The sequence below is a fragment of the Euleptes europaea genome, chromosome 1, assembly GCF_029931775.1.
Source record: "Euleptes europaea isolate rEulEur1 chromosome 1, rEulEur1.hap1, whole genome shotgun sequence".
NCBI lineage: Eukaryota > Metazoa > Chordata > Lepidosauria > Squamata > Sphaerodactylidae > Euleptes > Euleptes europaea.
This window is the reverse complement of record NC_079312.1, coordinates 29,899,290-29,920,672: the sequence shown is the minus strand read 5'-3', so window position 1 is coordinate 29,920,672 and position 21,383 is coordinate 29,899,290. Positions and strand designations below refer to the sequence as shown.

General features: G+C 46.3%; 1 protein-coding gene across 1 annotated transcript; it reads right to left on the bottom strand.

Moving 5' to 3' along the window:
- Positions 1-5,258: 5,258 nt before the first annotated feature.
- On the bottom strand, positions 5,259-20,438 carry ARPC4 (actin related protein 2/3 complex subunit 4). Its single transcript, XM_056853467.1, has 6 exons — positions 20,433-20,438; positions 18,064-18,182; positions 8,511-8,622; positions 8,323-8,418; positions 7,851-8,021; positions 5,259-5,476 (listed from the first exon to the last, which is right to left on the bottom strand). The coding sequence occupies exons 1-6, from the start codon at positions 20,433-20,435 to the stop codon at positions 5,471-5,473; spliced, it is 507 nt and encodes a 168-aa protein (XP_056709445.1). The 5' UTR covers positions 20,436-20,438; the 3' UTR covers positions 5,259-5,470.
- Between the last annotated feature and the right edge of the window lie 945 nt (positions 20,439-21,383).

The window sequence follows — 21,383 nt, the reverse complement described above, 5'->3', positions numbered from 1 at the left end:
CAATCTTTAGGAGGCAGTCGAAGATGGTCTTAATTAGGACTGCATTTGGCTAAGTTTACTAGCAGTCTTGAGATGTGATTTAAAAGTTTTTTTATGTTTTATTGTATTTTATATGTTCTGTCTGTGTTGGTTCCCTGACCTGGATGGCCCAGGCTAGCCTGATCTCGTCAGATCTCAGAAGCTAAGCAGGGTCAGCCCTAGTTAGTATTTGGATGGGAGACCTCCCAGGAATACCAGGGTTGCTATGCAGAGGAAGGCACTGGCAAACCACCTCTGTTAGTCTCTTGCCATGAAAACCCCAAAAAGGGGTTGCCATAAGTCGGCTGCGACTTGGTGGCGCTTCACACACACACACATCTGTGTTGGCAGCCACCATGAGCTCTGTAAGGAAGATAGGCAGCTAATAAATGTTTTCAATAAAATAAATAAAAGTAAGAAGTCAGAAAAGGGAAGGGAGGAGGTTTTGGGGGGCTGGGTGGAAGAGAAACACATTGAACAATAAACCACACAAGTCAAGACTATCCCACAGATCTGGCATGAAACTAAAAAAAGAGGACATATGACTCATTTACCTTAGATGCGGCTCATGCAGTCTCTCAGGAACTTCTGATTAGTCATTCACCTCCACTTCTCCCAGTGAATGAAAGGTAGGCACAAGGACGCTGGCGCAACACCTATCCCTTCACACTTCCAAGTATGGACAACCCTACTTATGGATGCTAGTGTGGAAAGCCTGAATGGGACTGTGGGAGCTTGGAGCAAAGGAACTTCTAAAACTGAGGGCCTACTTTGAAAGAGGATGAATGACATTACAGAATCCACTGCATGGAACCTACAGAGAAGGTTCAGCAGGCTTCACCTGTGACATCAGAGGATGCCAGAACCACTATACATTCCAGGCTCCTGCTCCATGGCTCAGTGGCTGGATTTCCATAGGATGACACAGAGCCGAGACTGGCAATGAAGCATCATTCATCCTGAGGCCAGTAATGCCTCCGTTTTATTATCTCCCTTATCCCCCCTCTTCTGTGGACCGATACTGCTTAAATTTTTCTATTGTACAAAAGGGGAAGGATAGGACTAAGCGCACCATGAATGATCTCTGTCTCGGACCCTAGCTGGATGGATTGAAAATTCAGCACCAGGGTATCAGTGTCACATATGGACCATATGATGGCCTACATTTAGTCAGCTTAAAAGAAAGGGGCTCGTATTTAGCACTACCAACACCAAACTAGAAATCCAGAAGCCAGCGGCAGACACCTTCCCCAGCTGACAAAACAAATGGGGTTCAATAACTTCTACCTTTATCCAGGCCAGTGGTCTCAACCCATGGCTCAGTATCCTCAGGTGGATCAGAGCTGCTTTTATTGTTGCTTTTTCGGCCCGTGGTACCAGTGCACACACACCAAGAGCAAGGGTGCTTGCTGGCAGCCACCATGAGCTCTGCAAGGAAGATAGGCCGCTAATAAATGTTTTCAATAAAACACATAAAGGTAAGAGGTCAGAAAAGGGAAGGGTGGAAGAGAAACACGAACAATAAACCACATAAGTCAGACACAGGACAGTGATGTTTCCTCAGCGAGGGAGAGGTTTCTGCCTTGGCTTCTTCCTCAGTCTTGTACACCATGTGGTGCTCGGCTTGTCTCCTGTCCTCAGCTCTCTCGGTCTCAGTTCTGGTCTTGAACAGTGGGAGGTCATAACACTGTCCCCCTCTTCCTTTCATCTCGCCATCTGTTAGCAGCTCATTGAATCCCATACAAGGGTCCGAGATCTGGAAAAGGCTGACGACTCCTAGACTTTGTAAGAAGCTTCCGTTCCTGAGAACCAAAACCAGTACACCCACACACACACACACACACACAATACTTGGCTTGGATCCAGGGGCAATTTCAGCCGAGGGAAGCAATTGCCATCAACTCAATGCAACTTTCTCCGCTCCCTCTACTGCTGCAGCCCCAAATTCCAAAGGTCAAATGCAGGATGAAAATGCAGCATTGTACAAATCTATGGTGAGACCACTCTTGGAATATTGTGTACAGTTCTGGTCACCACACCTCAAAAAGGATATTACAGAGCTTGAGAAGGTGCAGAAAAGAGCAACCAAAATGATTAGGGGACTAGAGCAACTGTCCCATGGGGAGCGGTTAAGACGCTTAGGGCTGTTTAGCTTGGAAAGAAGGCGGCGGAGGGGAGACATGATAGAGGCCTATAAAATTATGCATGGTTTGGAGAGTGGACAGGGAGAAGTTTTTCTCCCTCTCCCATAATACTAGAACGCGGGGTCATCTGCTGAAGCTGGAGGGTGAGAGATTCAAAACAGATAAAAGTATTTTTTCACACAACGGATAGTTACATTGTGGAACTCCCTGCCCCAAAATATGGTGATGGCTGCCAACTTGGAAGGCTTTAAGAGGGGACATGTTCATGGAGGAAAGGACGGTGCTGCTGCAGCCGTCTTGTTTGTGGGCTTCCTAGAGGCACCTGGTTGGCCACTGTGTGAACAGACTGCTGGACTTGATGGGCCTTGGTCTGATCCAGCAAGGCTTTTCTTATGTTCTTATGAGGCAGCTTAGCAAATGCCAGTGAATGCTATGTTGCTATGGGGCAGTGCGGGGGGGGGGGGGAGAGAACAGATACTTTTAGCCCAGCTTACAGACACCCTTGGAGTATCTGGTCAATCACTATAGAGAACAGGATGTCAAACCTTCAGACAAGGTTGAGGTCTTAGGTTCTCCAGCAGAAACACTTCGGTCTCATCTCTTGAGAGTGCCGAATTACTGTTATTAATCACATTGTTCTAAACACTTGGCCTCTTGAGCCTTTTCAGCTCTTTTTTGTAAACTCAGTTCAGGGGAAAAATAACTCCCAAAAGACTGGGTATTCATTTTGCCATCTGAAGAAGTGAGCTGTGGCTCACGAAAGCTCTTACCTTGCCATAAATTTTGTTAGTCTTTAAGGTCCTACTGGACTCTTGCTCTTTTCTACTGCTATTGACAGACTAACACGGCTACCCATCATGATCTTATTTTTCCATCAGTACATCAAGAGTAGGCAGTACAAAGCAGCTCTCAAATCAGTTTATGGGCTACTGCTCGGCTGTCTCTTACTGACAGCAGAAACGCAGCATGAGAAACTAGCAAGACTTGCTTAAGAAATGGCATTGCTCTACACCAAAGATTAACAGTTGCTAAAGGATTGTGGTGGGGTTTAGTTATAGACTGCTTTCTTCACCACAGGTCAGGAGGAACAGACCAAACTTCTACCCTCTAGAAGAGACATTACCTTTCTTTGAAGCCTGGAACGTTTTGTCTATATCCATTTAAGAAACAGGCGGATGATGCAATTTTGGCACTTCAAAATAATTTAGCAGCACATTTATTCAAACCACTACTTGGTTTTACCGAACCTTCGACCTCCTCTTTGACTGTCACTATGAGTGAAAGAGGGAGTGTGGTGCAGATTCCCTGTTGCTAAACAATCTGTACATGGGGACATTTGGAAAAGGTAGAGCAAGCCCTGCCTGCCCAGCTGGAGTGCCTCTAAGCACAAAGAGGACTGTCCTGTGCAACAAAGAACTCTGAATATGTTCTTTTATGACCATGCACACTTCCCTATCCATATGAACGAGCAGCACAAAATTAGAGCAATAATTGGTGTGTGTGTGTGTGCTATGCCGTCAAGTGGCTTCCAACTCATGCCGACCCTATGAATCAATGTCCTCCAAAACACCTTGCTCAGTTCTTGCAAACTGGCCCTGGCTTCCTTTATAGAGTCAGGCCATCTCATGTTGGATCTTCCTCTTTTCCTGCTGCCTTCGACTCTTCCTAGCATTATTGTCTTTTCCAGTTAGTCTTGTCTTCTCATAATGTGACCAAAGTACGATAGCCTCAATTTAGTCATTTTAGCTTCCAGGGACCGTTCAGGCTTCATTTGATATAGAACCCACTGATTTGGGGTTTTTTGGCGGTCCAAGGTATCTGTAACCCTCTCTTCCAACACTACATTTCAAAGGAATCAACTCTTTCATGTCAGCTTTCTTCATTGTCCGGGTTTCACACCCATACATAGTAATGGGAATACTATGGCATGAATTGACATTAAGCACATAATGCCATTTGCCTTTGAGAGCCAGCGTGGTGTAGTGGTTTGGAGCGGTGAACTCTGACCTGGGGAACCGGGTTTGATTCCCCACTCCTCCACATGAGCCGCGGAGGCTAATCTGGTGAACTGGATTGGTTTCCCCACTCCTACACATGAAGTTAGTTGGGTGACCTTGGCCCAGTCACACTCTCTCAGCTCCACCCACCTCACAGGGTGTTTGTTGTGGGGAAGGGAAGGGGATTGTAAGCAGGTTTGAGTCTCCCTTAAGTGGTAGAGAAAGTCAGCATATAAAAACCAACTCTTCTTCTTCTTCTGTTCAGGGTAATGCGGCCTACCTTCTGCTAATATGTAAAGGGAGTAAAGCCACCAGGTGTCACTATTCCATCTGAAATAACACAGCTTCAAGACAAGGGCAAGTAAAACAAAGCGTGTAAGCACCCTTAACTTTAGCAGGCAACGAGAGGAAAAAGGCTTTAATTGGAAGTAAGAAAGTTACAGCAAGTGCCATAGGGGGAAAAAAAGAACCGAGAGTTACAGATTCCAGCTCCGTCCCGTGCTGCTGATGCGTGGCTTGGACCTCTCCTCCCAATCACAGCTTCCTCTGGCACAGGTATGAAAGGGAATGAAAGGGAAGGATCAGGAAGCAGCACTGTGCTCAGAATACTCTGATCCTTAAGGGAGTGGGCGGGTGAGCAGGAAGTTGATTTGAGAGAGAGAGAGAGAGCATGCTCTCTTCCCAGAAACTGGAGTGACTTGGCACAGGGAAGGTGGCCATCTCCAGCAGCCAGCCAGCCAAACACATCTGCGCACTGCTAGAGAGGTGGAGCGTGGTGGCCACCCTCTGCCGCAGGGCCATGCGCCAAGGCTGACTGGAGCTGCACTCGCTCCGAGAGCAAGAAGCTCCAGGCCTCAATTACTCATTCTTTGCATTAAGAGAAAAAGGCAGCTTTTTGGAGGCGAATTTCCCACGTGCAGCAATAAGCTGGAACTCCTGCAACAACTCGAGCCGAGGGGATCGCTGGAGCAACCGATCCCCCTCCCCCCGCCCACTTTCCCTTACACGAACTTGGCCACCAGTAGACTCAAGTAGACAAATGACAGCAAGCGATCGTTAAAAAAAAAAAAAGGATCAAGGTAACACAGTTGTTTTTTTTAAACAAGCACAGTTTTTTGTTCCAAAAATATTAAAAAGCACCCTCCCATCCCTGGGCACGCTGGCGAGTATGGTGTACATTTAGCTGGGACAGCCCCCGCAGGTCTGGCGGCTTCTCGTCTCACTCCCGAGTTGCGGCCCTCTCTGTAGCCCCAGCGAGGTGGCCGTGCAGAGAGAACGAGGAAGCAAAGCTGTGGATTCCAGCCCCGTGGTCTAGAACTGGGGAAAGGAGAAAAGAAAAACCGATTATTGCCAAATGTATTTTGGAGGACTTTGATTCATAGGGTCGCCATGAGTTGGAAGCGACTTGACAGCACTTAACACACACACACACACATTTTCACCTATCAGAAACACAGAAAAGAACCCCACCAATGGCAAAATAGATTGATACGATTCTAAAGCCATCTCCCCACCCCCCAATATAACACAAAAGCTCTTGTGCTTTCCTTGCTATAGGCAGGACCATAAGACATCAGCAATGCCATCCTAAAGAGAGTAAGACTCTTTTAAGCCCAATGACTTCAATGGACTCAGAAGGGTATAACTCTGCTTAAGAAGAAGGAGAGTTGGTTTTTATATGCCAGCTTTCTCCACCACTTAAGGAAGAAACCGGCTTACAATCACCTTCCCTTTCCCTCCCCACAACAGACACCTTGTGAGGTAGGTGGGGCTGAGAGAGCTCTAACAGAGCTGGGACTAGCCCAAGGTCATCCAGCTGGCTTCACATGGAAGAGTGGGGAAACCAACCCGGTTCACCAGATTAGAGTCCATCGTTCCAAACCACTGCTCTTAACCTCTACACCACGCTGGCTCTAGATGGCACCGTTAGACCATGTCACATGGAATTCTCTAAGACTTCAACACTTACAAGGGTATATTTGATTCACACCGAAAGCTTTATTAGAAGCTATGGTTGAGGACAGCTACGGTTTCCATCTGAGCTGCCCCTCCCTACCCTCTCCCCCACTGTATTCTCTATTATGGCCACTAACTGTATGGGGGTCCTGGTAAGCCACAGCAGTCTGGTTTTTGGTTTATGAGTGCCATCCCGTTTTATTTATTTTGCTATTTGCTGAGCTGATAATAATAATAAAATAAATAATAATAAAATATTATTAAAATTGTATGGTTTTATTACGAGGATTTTTAAAAATTGTATTTGATTGATTTTATTGTATGGATTGCGTGTTGTGAACCACCCTGAGCCCGGCTTTGGCTGGGAAGTGAGGGCGGGGTATAAAACTAACAAACAAACAAACTAGTTCAAATGCATATATTCGGAAACGTCATTAGCTTATTATTACAGTTCCTTTCCCCCAATTCTTTTTTTTATCATACCAAGCCGTTCTCTTAGTGCCGTCACCCAAAGAAGTAAAGTGAGCGGTGACCAGGAACAGAGTTTTTTAAGTGGTGGCTCCCCCGGCAGTTGGAATATCCTCCCCAACGAAGGCTGTCGGGTGCCTGTTTTACAAGCTTTCAAACCTCCTCACCCAGCTTTTCAGCTTGCCACCACCTTTCCGGTATTTTTTTTTAATACCCCTCCTCTATGGCCTGTCTTCTGTTTGCAACTATACTGCAGGTTTTACTGATTGTTTTTACTGCTCGGAGTTTTATTGTCTGGATTTTTTTTTAAAGTTTTAAATTAACTACATTTCTTACATTTTTAATCATGGCTGTTAGCCACCCCCAGCAAGATTTTTAGAAGTATTCTAAGTAAAATAATGTGTGTGTGTGTTAAGTGCCGTCAAGTCATTTCCGACTCATGGCGATCCTATGAATCAATGTTCTCCAAAGTGTTCTATCCTTAACAACCTTGCTCAGATCTTGCAAATTGAGGGCTGTGGCTTCCTTTATAGTCAATCCATCTCTTGTTGGGCCTTCCTCTTTTCTTGCTGCCTTCATCTTTTCCTAGCATGATTGTCTTTTCCAGTGACTCTTGTCTTCTCATAGTATGTCCAAAGTACGACAGCCTCAGTTTAGTCATTTTAGCTTCTAGGGTGAGTTCAGGCTTGATTTGATCTACAACCCACTACAATTTGTTTTTTGGCGGTCCAGGGTATCCATATCTCCTCCAACACCACATTTCAAAAGAATCTACTTTCTTATCGGCTTTCTTCATTGTCCAGCTCTTGCACCCATACATAGTAATAGGGAATATGATGGCATGTACTAACCTGATCTTTGATGCCAGTGACACAGTAAAATAATACTGACCCTAAAAGATTAAGAAGCAGTGAAACGCGGACTTCTGGCTACTCCCGATATTTTTCACCATTAAGCTGGGGTTTGGACGTAGGGCTTCCGCACTCAAAAGATAATATTGTACCACAAAGACCCTTGCTGACTCCAAAATACTTAGCTATCTGGCTGAACCGCCTCATCTCAGAGGTATGAAGGTTTGCTTTTTCATTTCCAAACAAATTTTGGCTTTGCATGCACCGCTTATACCCCAGACCCTGGTACTAAATGGCCTTCCTCCTACATAAGATGCCGGCAGTATGACGGCCTTTCCACTGAGTTTCCACAAGCCACCAGTGAATTCTAGCACATCATGAGGGCAACACTTCCTGTCGCACTTAAAGGGGCTTACATTCTTGAGGAACTCCTCAGCCACAATGCGAGCCCTGGCATTGACAGACAGCTTCATCTCGCTGATTTCCTTGTCAATTTCTTCCATGAAGTGAATGACAAAGTCCACCAGCTTGTGCTTGTACATCTGTTCTGTATGGAAGTTTGTGATCAGGAAGCTGATGTCATAGCCCTGAGATGTAAAGAGAGCAGTAAGAGATTAGACTAGGGTGAGTCAACCTTGAGCCGGCTACCTGAAACCGACTTCCGTCGGGATCAAACTCAGGTCGCAAGCAGACCTTGGACCGCAGCACTGCAGCTTACCACTCTGCGCCACGGGGCTGTCATAGATTAACATTGGCATTCCACAAATCAGCCAACGTAAAGAGATACAAAAAAGCATACAAATAACCTTCATCCAAACAGCTCTAAAATATCACTGGTCACCTCGAGCACACTAGCACCTTCCATAGAGCCTGGTCAGGTCACCTCACCTCAACAGGTTTCCGACGTAAAATGAAGAAGTTCTCTGCTCTCATCATCATGAAGCGCATGAACTTGTGACACAGGATCTTCTCAATTTCATCCGCCTGCAGGAGGGGAAGGGAAGCCCGTCAGCCTTTCCACCGACGTGAGCTGCAGGGACCGCCCCGCCCCACTTCCCTCTTGGGGCTCTGCTTACCTGCTTCACCGCAATGCTGACTCGCACAGAGTTGATGGACCCCTCGATCAGGACTTTCTCTTTCTCATTTCGGCTGATGATCACAGGCTGCAACAAGAGTTCCTTGCTGCTTCTGCAAAGCCACAAAGAGACATGTCTGTATCAGAGAGACACAGTGCACACTGCAGGGCACATCTGGCCTCTCCTTTGAACTGGAACGTGTCCAGAGGAGGGCAACAAAGATGGTGAGGGGTCTGGAGACCAAGTCCTATGAGGAAAGGTTGAAGGAGCTGGGTATGTTCAGCCTGAAAAGACTGAGAGGTAATATGATAACCATCTTCAAGTACTTGAAGGGCTGTCATATAGAGGTGCCGAGTTGTTTTCTATTGCTCCAAAAGGTTGGACCAGAACCAACGGGTTGAAATTAAATCAAAAGAGTTTCCATCTAGACATTAGGAAGAATTTCCTAACAGTTAGAGCGCTTCCTCAGGAGGTGGTGAGCTCTGCTTCCCTGGAGGTTTTTAAGCAGAGGCTAGATGGCCATCCGTCAGCAATGCTGATTCTGTGACCTTAGGCAGTTCATGAGAGGGAGGGCATCTTGGTCATCTTCTGGGCATGGAGTAGGGGTCATCTGGGGTGTGGGGGGGGTAGTTGTGAATTTCCTGCATTGTGCAAGGGGTTGGACTAGATGACCCTGCCTGGTGGTCCCTTCCAACTCTATGATTCTATGAACTGATCCCAGCACAATAGCATCCGTATTTTACCCCTGAATGCATTCATCTCTCTCACACATACACGCAATAGAAGTCTACATGCATCTGTCGGGTTCCGACCACACACACCAAATTCAGAAGCATTTTTACAAGTTGTGGAGCACTGGAAAGAGCTGCCTAATTTTCACATCCCTTAGTGGTAGGAGCAGACCACATAAGGCCTGCAGGCTGCATGAGGCCTACTTCCTCAACCACGCCAGCTGCTGTATGACAACCTACTTTCTGGGGGAAGTGGGGAGGGGAGGGAGAGAGGAGAGGATGTGATGTGCAAGAGACAGCCCAGGGGGGCATGTGCCATCCACCCCTGCCCCAAGGACACAGTATCGGGGTGATTAATTCAGTTGATCAGGAACAGTTTGCTCTGGCTACACTTATTTAGCCCTATTTCTTAAATGCTCCTGGTCATTTAAGAAATACAGCTAAATGAGCCTAGCCAGAGCAAACTGTTTTAAGAGTTTGTACAAAGCCACAAACCATCCCATTAATATGTTGTTCAGTTCCATGGGCTGGACTCTATAAACTCCCAATATTTGACTCACAACTTTTATAATGTTACTTGCCCTGGAAAACATTTAACGGACACTCCTGTCTAGATGTAACACATCCCCATGTCTTCCCTGAACAACCCTAACGTGGAGATCCCTTTTAAAAAACACAGTTTCCCCCACAGGAACCTACCTGCACACTTTGCTAACAGTCCTTTCTGGGTCTCCATCACCGTAGAGGTGTGCAAACATGAGAGAGGGTTGTTGTTGTTTTTTAATTTGGTTGGGTTTTGGTTGTTGTTTTTAAGTAGAGGCGCATCACCTTTGGAGAGCTTTACTCAAGAGGATTTAATTTAGAGTTCTCATACCAGATCAAGATGCTGTTATTTCAACACGCCTTTAACCTGGGTAACATTTAACCATTATGAGCTTCTGGTCTGACTGTTGTTCGTGCAGTGGTTGGACTAGGATTTGGGAGACCCAGGTTCAAGCTCCCACTCAGACACGTAAGCGTGACATGTGATCTTGGGCCACCCACTCTCTCGAAGCTTAACCTACCCAACAGGGCTGTTGTGAGGTTAAAATGGAGATTGGGAGAATGAGCTGCTTTCAGCCCACACACCCCGGGGAATTTCTGAATAAATGGGTCAATATGGGTCTGCTGCTGTTTTTGATTTGATTGGTTATTGAATTTACAGCTGACTGGTAAAACACGCTTGCATAATTTAATGTTTCTTTAAAATGTTTATCATGGCCTTTCAAACTAAAAGCCTCTGAGAAAGCTTACAATAACCACGCAAAACACAACTGGGAAAGGCACAGAACGTCTGATGAAAGCGACAGCATTCTAAAAATACCAGAGCAATAAGACCACAGTTTAAAAACAAACAAACACGGACTAACAAAAGCACAAAAATCATATAATCATAGAGTTGGAAGGGATCACCAGGGTCATCTAGTCCAACCCGCTACACAATGCAGGAAATTCACAACTTCCTCCCCCCACATCCCCCCAGTGACCCCTACTCCATGCCCAGAAGATGGCCAAGGTGCCCTCCCTCTCATCATCTGCTTAAGGTCATAGAATCAGCACTGCTGACAGATGGCCATCTAGCCTCTGCTTAAAAACCTCCAGGGAAGGAGAGCTCACCACCTCCCGAGGAAGCCTGTTCCACTGAGGAACTGCTCTGTTAGAAAGACACAAAACATCAAGCTTTGACACACTGAAACATAAAACCATAATTGGGTAAAACAAAGGCAATGTTAAAAGAAAATTAAGGAACCAAGAGAAGGGAAGACACTCAGCTGTGTGCAGTTGCCTGGGGAAACCAGTCACCCGCAGAGTACCTCAAGCTGTCAGGAGGAAGTCCCAAAGGTAAAATGCAGCACAAAAAGCAGCACCAGTGTGGTGTGGATGTTAGAGTAGACAACCAGAAAAGGATAAAAAAAACTCAACCAGAAAAGTACAGATAACCGGAGCTGGAAACTGAAAATTCTTATATAAAGTAATATATTTATTAACATGAGCCGCGTGGCGCAGAGTGGTAAGCTGCAGTACCGCAGTCAAAAGCTCTGCTCACGACCTGAGTTCGATCCCGATGGAAGTTGGTTTCAGGTAGCCGGCTCAAGGTTGACTCAGCCTTCCATCCTTCCAAGGTTGGTAAAATGAGGACCCAGCTTGCTGGGGGTAAAGGGAAGATGACTGGGGAAGGCACTGGCAAACCACCCCGGCGTAAACAAAGTCTGCCTAGTAAACGCCGGGATGTGACATCACAGGAATGACCTGGTGCTTGCACAGGGGACCTTTACTAATATATTTATTAGGTGTACACAATAAAACGGATTAAAACACTAGGCCTGGAATACAGGTTGCATATAAAACCACCAGTATAAACTGTTGCAAAAATAATCAACACCACTGATGATATACAAAACATAAATGACTAATGGACCATATGTGTCTTGGGCCAGTCATTCACTCTCAGTCTAACCTATCTCATAGGATTGTTGTGAGAATAAAATCGAGGATCGAACAACAACGTAAGCTGCTTTGGGTTCCCACTGGGGGAAAAGACACTGAAGCATGGTGTAGTAGTTAAGAGTGGTGGACTCTAATCTGGAGAACTGGGTTTGACTCCTCCACATGAGCAGCGGACTCTAATCTGGAGAATCGGGTTTGATTCCCCACTCCTCCTCATGAAGCTTGCTGGGTGACCTTGGGCCAGGGTGGATAAAAATCAATGATTTTTTTTAAAAAACAAATGGATTTCTTAATTTAAATTGGATTTTTTGTAATTTAAATTGGATTTTTTAAAATAAAATGCTTTTGGAGGAAAAATCTTTCTAAAGATAGTTTTATATTTAAGTTACATTATAGTCCAAAGGCTATTCATCAGGAAATAAGGATTTGTTTTTAATTATGTAGCATGAGGCTTTATATTTATGCAATGTTTTAAATTTTTTGGTAAATGAATTCTATTAATCCATTCACAATGTCATGCTCTTCCAGGGGTTTCTGTAAGATTATTTGGGGTAGTTTTCCTAACGAGAAGATATTATCACAGATGCTTGTTTTTGCAGTTCTCAAAAGTGTGAATTTGTGTCTGCAGAGATAACATGCCTTTTCTTCAAAGGAAAAAATGTTATAAAGTAAACATACAGAGTTGAGGGGAAAAAACTTAATCCCATTGTTCCTTTGCAAATTTATATACACAGAATCAACCCCTTACCTCTTAAATGCTAAGTTCCAAGAGGTTCAATGAATAGATTGTTTGGAGTGGAATAGATCTGCACAAGTAGCTAAGTGTGAAGCAGTAAAAATGAAAGTGCAACCTTGTGAGCAGAATACTCCACAAGTCTTGGGATCTTTGTGTAATAATTGTGCAAGTCAGTTGCATGTCTGTGCAACTCAGACTTGAGGCAAGTGCTGACGGCACTTCAGGGCTGGCAACCTCTTCCCAATCCCACTGGGTTCCAACAACTGCACTAACACTTAACTGTACAGAATAGGCACTTGAATGTAGAAGCAAATCCAAAGGGGGTGTGTGGAAATAGTAACTGGGATCTGTAAGTCCTTGGCAAGACCTTGAAGTGCTTGCCAGTCAACTAATAAAGAGTTCACTGGTTCCAGGCCCTTCTTCCCAGGGCTCGCCTGACATTGTCCAAACAATAAAGTCTCTACCTGGAACTTCAGTCCTGCAGCAGTAATCCCCGAAGTTCTCTGCTCCAATCCTTGGTCCCCCTTTTCCAGCTTTCCACCAGCCTGATTCTCCTCTGCCTATTCTTTCTGCAAGCCTGTTCCAGCCTAGGCCTACCAACTGTATCTTCCCTCCTCCCCTCTAGAAAAAGGCAGGCCAGCCTCTCCAAAGCCAGGGCTGCTGGGAGATATAGCCCCTCTGAGATTCCATTACATTTGTGTGTATAGCCTGAGATTTATCGCAATATTCTCTCCCTGGAGGAGAAAACCTATAATGGCAGCAGGCCATAAAAGAGACCCAGTTTGGGAATATCTTAATGAAGTTCCTCTACCTATGGGTAAGGCAGGCATGTGTGCAAAATGCAAACACTGCAGCAAAGAAATGCAAGGCCTGGTGGCCCAAATGAAGCAATATCGTAAGAAGTGATGTTTATGTAGAAAACCATGATTTAAATTTAGTCTTACTCACTAGTGATTTAAATCGTGAAAATCTAGTCTTACTGACTAGTGATTTAAATCGTGATTTAAATCGTGATTTAAAATCAATTTGATTTAAATCAAATCCACCCTGCTTTGGGCTAGTCTCTCTGAACTCTTTCAGCCCCACCTACCTCACAGGGTATATTTTGTGGGGAGAGGAAGGGAAGGCGATTGTAAGCCGCTTTGAGATGCCTTTTCGGTACAGAACATGCAGCCCTTCAGCTATTATGGATACTAACCTGCAATGAATGACCTACTAGGATGGTGCCTGCAATCCAAACAGCAGGTTTCTCAATCTGGCAGCAGAAGCCATGTTCTTTCAGCAGCAGGCTAATCAGCATGTGCTTCCCCTTGTACACATACAGCTGCGCCTTTAGCTCACACAGCTTATGTAGGCAGCAGAAAAAGGGAACGATTGTGCAACTGATCTCAGGCCCTGTATTTGCAAATGGGAGGGGCAAGCCACTGGACAACTCCACACATACCTGTGTGACCCAACAGACAGAGTTGATCTGAACAGATCTGGTTTTAAACCCTTGTTTACAGGCTAATCGGGGGGTCTTGGGCTTGCCACACAGTTGTATAAGATACCCAAAAGGTAAGGAATCAACATGAAAGTGATTTTGTGAATAATACATAATAAATTTAATACAATCACAAAATATAAACATAAACAGCTTCGATGTAGCCCTGTTCTAGCCTCTATGTATTTGTGCTGAACGTGCCAAATAGACATAAAAACACAAAATTACAACAGTGTGACAATATACCCAAACAATATCACAGCTCAGACCATACACGTTTCGGCTGTGAGGCCTTCTTCAGTGGTCCGAATAATACAATTCTATGCCATTTTGAAAGTGCATGAAAGTATAAGAAAATTTGCAATCTTTAAGCTGACATTCTACAAAAGTATTCCTTTCACAGTATACAGTCATCAAGATATATTGAAAAAATGGGTTGCAAGCGTCACTGACATAGCATTTTTTTTTTTTAGAAGTAGCACAGCAAAATCCCTGTTCTCACTCTTGCCTACTTGAGGTCAACTAATGACCATTTGTGGATCATAAGTGTATTAGTCATGCCTGAATTTTGAGATTACTAATCTGGTTCACAGTACAGACCTTCTTTATACCTCGGTGCTTGCTTTGCCCCAGGGTGCGAAAATATTTACACCAGGGCAACTTCAGCACTTTTAAGACTTGAGCTACATTCAGATGCCACATCAAGCAAACATTGAGCCTGAAGGTGCATGTACTTGCCTTCTTGCTAAACTTGTACGCATGCCTCTCTGCTCACACAGAGCGCAATGAATAAAACCTACTTTAAAACTATCTAAAAGTAACTAAGGTTACCCATGATGCATCAATGTAGGCACTTGACTAGAGTTGGTTTCCCCCATACAAAGCATGATTCTAACACCTGGACTCAGAGCTCTAGTTAAGCTGCACACCTGCATTTCTTTGTCACAGGTAATCTGAGCCAGTTTTAAACCAGAATACCTTCATTGTTCTCCATGCAAGGGAGAAGAAGAGTTAATTTTTATATGCCGACTTTCTCTACCACTTGAGAATCAAACCGGCTTACAATCACCTTCCCTTCCCCACAACAGACATCCTGTGAGGTAGGTGAGGCTGAGAGAGCTGTGACTAGCCCAAGGTCACCCAGCTGGCTTTGTGTGTAGGAGTGGGGAAACCAATTCAGTTCACCAGATTAGCCTCCGCCGCTCATGTGGAGGGAGTGGGGAATCAAACCCGGTTCTCCAGATCAGAGTCCACCGCTCCAAACCATGGCTCTTAACCACTACACCATGTTGGCTGGAGGAAAGAAGAGAAAGTATTCCTGCAATAATTCTCCAGTGTGTGTGAATACACAACAGTGTAAACAACTGTATTTTTATTCACCTGTGAAATACTGTCACAGACAAGCAAGCGATCTGAGAATCTACACGCGAACTTGTCTTACACTGAATCAGACCCTTGGCCTACCGAGGTACGTGTTGCCTCAGACTAGCAGAAGTTCTTCATTTTCTCAGGCTGAGGTCTCACACATCTCCTACCTGATCCTTTTAACTGGAGACGGCAGGGACTGAACCTGGGACCTTCTGCATGCAAAACACATGTGGTACTATTGAGCCATGTTTCCACCCCATGGCCTCAAGAATAAAAACCTGAGGTTTAATTTAAAAAGAAAGCACGCCACAGTTCTATTTCTCATGTTCAGAAGGGAAACAGCAGAAGGCTCTAATGTTGCATAAAGGGATGCAAATGGCTTCTACTAAAGGTTTAGAATAGAAACAAGAATCTGAGGAAGTTTTCTGTGGGTCAAAGAATAGCAACACAGCCAACCTGCCTTCACCACTACCCCCCATTCTTGCTCCCCCGTCCACACACTCACCTAAACCTCTTCTCAACATCCCTTGACAAAGTAAGTATGATACCAAATTCTGCAAAATTAGCCTGTCCCCCAAATGTGCAAAGCATGCCCATTCAATATCATCTAACCAATTTTCTGAATTCAATCCAAACTCCTGTATCTGGAGCTTTGTTGCACACATGTAGATTCCTGAAAAACGAACCTCTGAACAACAGGAGTACATTGACTGAAAAAAGCTACCACAGTAGTGCAATTTGAGGACCAGCCTGCAACCAAACAGCTTTGGAGGGACAAATGCATCAAGAACGGAATGGTCAGAGGAACCCATCAGAAGGAACCAGCTGCTGGTAATTAAAAGGCCCTGAGTGTACCCTGAAAAGACAATGCAGCATCTATAGTGTAGAAGACATGGATGGTACCATAGGGAGGGCTGAAAATTGGGCCAAGTACCCTAGACCTTACCACCCAGTCCACCAGGCCTTAAGAAGTTGCAGTATAAGTACAAATAAGTAAAAGCCAAATGCTCCAGACCCAAGTAACACCCCTGAAAGTCAGTTTCATTTTAGCAACTCCAGCCACACATCAATGCTAAAATCAAGAGTTCAGCAGCTTGCCTACACCGTTTTTTTTTACAACCATTTGTTCCGAAGAAACACCACTGTGAATCATTTGCTCATGCAGAGGCAATAAGCACAATTCCACCAAGTCACCTTTTGAAAGCAGGTAGACTGATTGCTAGGAAAAGTTGAGGGCAGCAGGAAAAGAGGAATACCCAAGAAGAGATGGATTGGCTCAATAAAGGAAGCCAGGGTCCTCAGTTTGCATGATCTGAGCAAGGCTGTTAAAGATAGGACATTTTGGAGGACATTGATTCATAGGGTCGCCATGAGTCGGAAGCGACTTGACAACACTTAACACGCACAAGCTGACTGGGGTAGAGGCAGTGCTACCATCGTTCAGTGTATCAAAACAAATAGTGAAAGAGAACAGGAAGAGATGAGGAGAGAGAAAAGCAAATCATATATGCCAGTGGTTCCCAAACTTTTCGGGCCACCGTCCCCTTGGTTCCACATACTCAACCCCAGCGCCCCCTGCCCTATCCAACAACACAGTTGAAGGGGCCCACCTCTAGCATCCCCCTGCTGCCCCCTTGCCTCTTAGTGCCCCCCTAGGTAATCCCACCACCCCGCAAGGGGTGGTACTGCCCACTTTGGGTACCACTGATATATGCAGACACAGAAAGATGTAGAGGGATGGAACATGGGGAACAATTTTGATAACATGAAGGTTGTTATGGAGACCAGGAGTCAGGGTGATCACATGATGTAGTGTTCAATGTCCACCAGACGCCAAGATACGGAAATGGAAGTAGGAAGCTGGAAGGAAAAGTCCAATTAAAGAAGCAAGATGAGATATGGGAACAGGACTACGGGGAGAGCTACAGCAGGAACACGATGAAGGAAAATGGGCATGTGTGCATCCTGCCATGGAAGGATCAGAAGGCAAATGGAGTACTTCTCTTTGAGTCATGCCATATTTAAGGTGCTACAAGCAGGAACAATAAGCAGAAATGGAAGCTATCGTAGGATGCTAGTGATGGGGCAACTGGGGATGAAATGAGCAAAAAGGGGGATCACAAAGTGAAAATCTATGGAAGGCCTAGGGAGATGTCATGGTCACATGAGAAGGCAAAGGGAAATATTATTTTGCTAACCATTTCCAACCGAGAATTAGATCTCAAAGCAAGGAACAACATTAAGCTCAAAAATATACAGATTAAAACCCAGAAAAAGAAACCTGAACCCAAGACAACGTGGGATGATGACGACAAGCAGAACACCATCATCACCTCTTCACTGGCAAATGACCTGGCAGATGTCATTTCACTTTGGAGCCAGCTACAGTTAGGAGGCCTGATGCATTTGGCTCCCATGGCAACAGCCATGCTTTTTCATTCATTCGCCCATGACTTCCCCTTTTCTATTTTGCCACTTCCCTGTGCTTTCTCCTCCCCACCGTGCTGCTTCAGCTCACTTTGGAAATGAAGCACATGTACGTTTTTATAAGGGCCACTTACATCTATCAACCTTTATACACTCATGTTAATCCTCAGTGCGCACAAAACATTATTTCCAAAGACAGTTCATCTACTGGAGCTCAGTGTCTTGAAAAGGCGCTCAAGGCTACAAGTGAGACATTCCGCTCCCTCTCCCCCATAAAACCCATACAGTCTTATTCTCATCCAACCCCTCACTCCTTTGTACCTGACTTCCACCTCAGGCTTGTTGTGCCGCTCCACCACCTGGGATGAGAAGTTCTCCAGGCACAGGGCAGCCTGCAAGGTAGCACGTACTGCATTGAGATAGGGGCGCAGGGTGGCAGTCTGTAAGGAAGGAGGCAAAACCATCAGGCACCAAGAAAACTAGGGATCCCTAAAAGAGGTGCCCCAAACTTGAGCCACAACATCAATAAAGTCACCCTTCACCGGTTCATTTCTCCCGACAATGCTCACTGAGATGTTCAATGAGAGCCAGCGTGGTGTTGTGGTTAAGAGCGATGGACTCTGATCTGGAGAATTGGGTTTGATTCCCCACTCCTCCACATGAGCGGCGGAGGCTAATCTGGTGAACTGGATTGGTTTCCCCACTCCTCCACATGAAGCCAGCTGGGTGACCTTGAGCTAGTCACACTCTCTAAGCCCCACCTACCTCACAGGGTGTCTGTTGTGGGGAGGGGAAAGGAAGGTGATTGTAAGCCGGTTTGATTCTTCCTTAAGTAGTGGAGAAAGTCAGCATATAAAAACCAACTTCTTCTTGCTGTTGTGTTGTTCAACATCTTTATAAATGATTTGGATGAAGGAATAGAGGGGATGCTTATTAAATTTGCAGATGATACTAAATTGGGAAGGGTGGCAAATATGGTAGAAGACATAGCCAGGATACAGGATGATCTTGACAGGCTGGAGAATTGGACTAAAACTAATAAAATGCATTTCAACAAAGATAAATATAAAGTTCTGCATTTAGGTAGGAAAAATCAAATGCATAAATATAAAATGGGGGAGGCTTGTCTTAGGAGTGTGTGTAAAAAGGATCTAGGGGTTACTGAACATGAGTCAGCAGTGTGATGCGGTAGCTAAAAAGGCAAAGGCGATTTTGGGCTGCATCAACAGAAGTATAGTGTCCAGATCATGCAAAGTGATGGTATCGATTTACTCTGCTCTGGTTAGACCCCACCTAGAGTACTGTGTTCAGTTTTGGGCACCGCAATTTCAGAAAGATGTAGACAAGCTGGAACGTGTCCAGAGGAGGGCAACAAAGATGGTGAGGGGTCTGGAGACCCAAGTCCTATGAGGAAAGGTTGAAGGAGCTTGAAGAGGAGAAGATTGAAAGGTGATATGATAACCATCTTCAAGTACTTGAAGGGCTGTCATATAGAGGATGGTGCCAAGTTGTTTCCTGTTGCCCCAGGTTGGACCAGAACCAACGGGTTGACATTAAATCAAAAGAGTTTCCGTCTAGACATTAGGAAGAATTTTCTAACACTTAGAATGGTTCCTCAGTGGAACAGGCTTCCTCAGGAGGTGGTAAGTACTCCTTCCCTAGAGGTTTTTAAGCAGAGGCTAGATGGCCATCTGTCAACAATGCTGATTCTATGACCTTAGGCAGTTCACGAGAGGGAGGGCATCTTGGCCATGGAGTAAGGGTTACTGGGGGTGTGTGGGGAGGAGGTAGTTGTGAATGTCCTGCATTGTGCAGGGGGTTGGACTAGATGACTTTGGTGGTCCCTTCCAACTCTGACTCTATTCTATTATTCTTCATTCTCTACACTCACACTCATGCCCCGAGACATCTTCTCTGCTACTGTTTTCAAACATCCAGCCTGATAAAAGAGCCACTGAGATCTCAACAGCTTGAACTCTGTTGCGCATCATTGAGGTGGGTTGTAACAAACTGTATAACACAGCTTTTGTTACTGGATTTTGCTTTGGACCAATGTAGTCACCAGAAACCACCACCCTTTGAGGAAGTCCGGTGTAATAACTACAGGGTCAGATTAGGGTTGGGGAGACCTGGGTTCCTCACCCCACCCGGCCACGAAGCTCGCTAGGTAATATTGTCGAAGGCTTTCACGGTCAGAGTTCATTGATTCTTGTGGGTTATCCGGGCTGTGTGACCGGGGTCTTGGTATTTTCTTTCCTGACGTTTCTCCAGCAGCTGTGGCCGGCATCTTCAGAGGAGTAACACTGAAGGACAGCGTCTCTCAGGGTCAAGTGTGTAGGAAGAGTAATATATAGTCAGAAAGGGGTTGGGTTTGAGCTGAATCGCTAGGTAATCTTGGACTAGTTGCTCCCCAGCGTCCAGGCCTACTTTACAAGACCGTCGTGAGGAAAGGCGGAGATCGAGACGACAGCGTGGGCCACCCGGAGCTCCTTGAAGACAAGACGAGATGAGCACGGGGTAGACCCAAGGACGAGCCACCCTGCTGCACCCACCCACCACCCTCCCTCCTTCTCGGGCAAAGGACCCTCCACCTCGACACAACTCTGTCAACTCCCATCACCTTCCCTTCGGGCAGCTCTGACACATCCCCTCCCCTTGGCCGGCCGGCCGGCCGCCCCCCTCCCGCTCACCATGGTAGCAAGGAAGGCTGCAAAGGCGGCGGCAGCTTGGGTCCAGGTCCCGGGAACGGAAGCGGAAGTAACCCCTCCACCCCAAGCTGCCCACCGCTTCCGGAATATCTGGACCGTTCCAAAGGGGGACGCGGGGGGAGCCCCTCTAGGACTCCCCCCCGTTTTCAGGCCTTGCTTTTACATCGAGTTAACCGGAGGGGAAGGGGAGAAGTCGAAGCCCCCCCCGCGCGACCCTCTTCACGCGCGCCCCTCCCCATTTCAATTTCTTCCGCGCCGTCTTTCCTCCCCCTCTCCCTCGCATCGAAGTTGGTACAGCCGGGCCTCCCTTACTCCATATATGGACACAAGAACGAGGCGGGGCGTGCCCGAAAAGAAGGCAGCCAATGAAAAGGAGGAGAACGCCGCCCGCAGAACAATTGGCTCTCAGCCAATGGCGCGGGCCCAGAAGGGAGGCGTCCAGCCAATCGGGAGGCACGGCAAGGGGAAGAAGGCGGAGCCGGAAGGGGAGCTGGCGGAACGAAGAAAGGAGCGCTCCCCGGCGGAGCTGAGAGCCGCGGCCTCTGCCCCTCCCTCGCGGCGGGCAGCCTGCGCCGTCTCCCGGGGATACGCGGTTCTGACGCCCCCCTCAAGCAACGTGGGAGGTGGGTGTGACCTGGAAGGGAAAGAGGAAGCAGGGCCCCCTGAAACCGGAAGCGACCCCAGTACTCTTCCCTCCTTGCGCCAGTGACCCCTCCTGGCCGCCCCATTCATCAGCGTTTGTGCATCGTGCAGAGTCCTTTCCGAGCAGTGCCTGCGCTGCTAACCCCTTTCCCCAAGCAAGTCCGCCCCTCTGCCTATCCTGCGCTCCCCATTCGCAGTCCTACTTTCATATCAGCCTAACCCTTTGCAAACTCTCTTCCCTTCTACATGCTCATCTTGCATTGCTCCCTTCTGATCCGCCTTCTTTCCTAA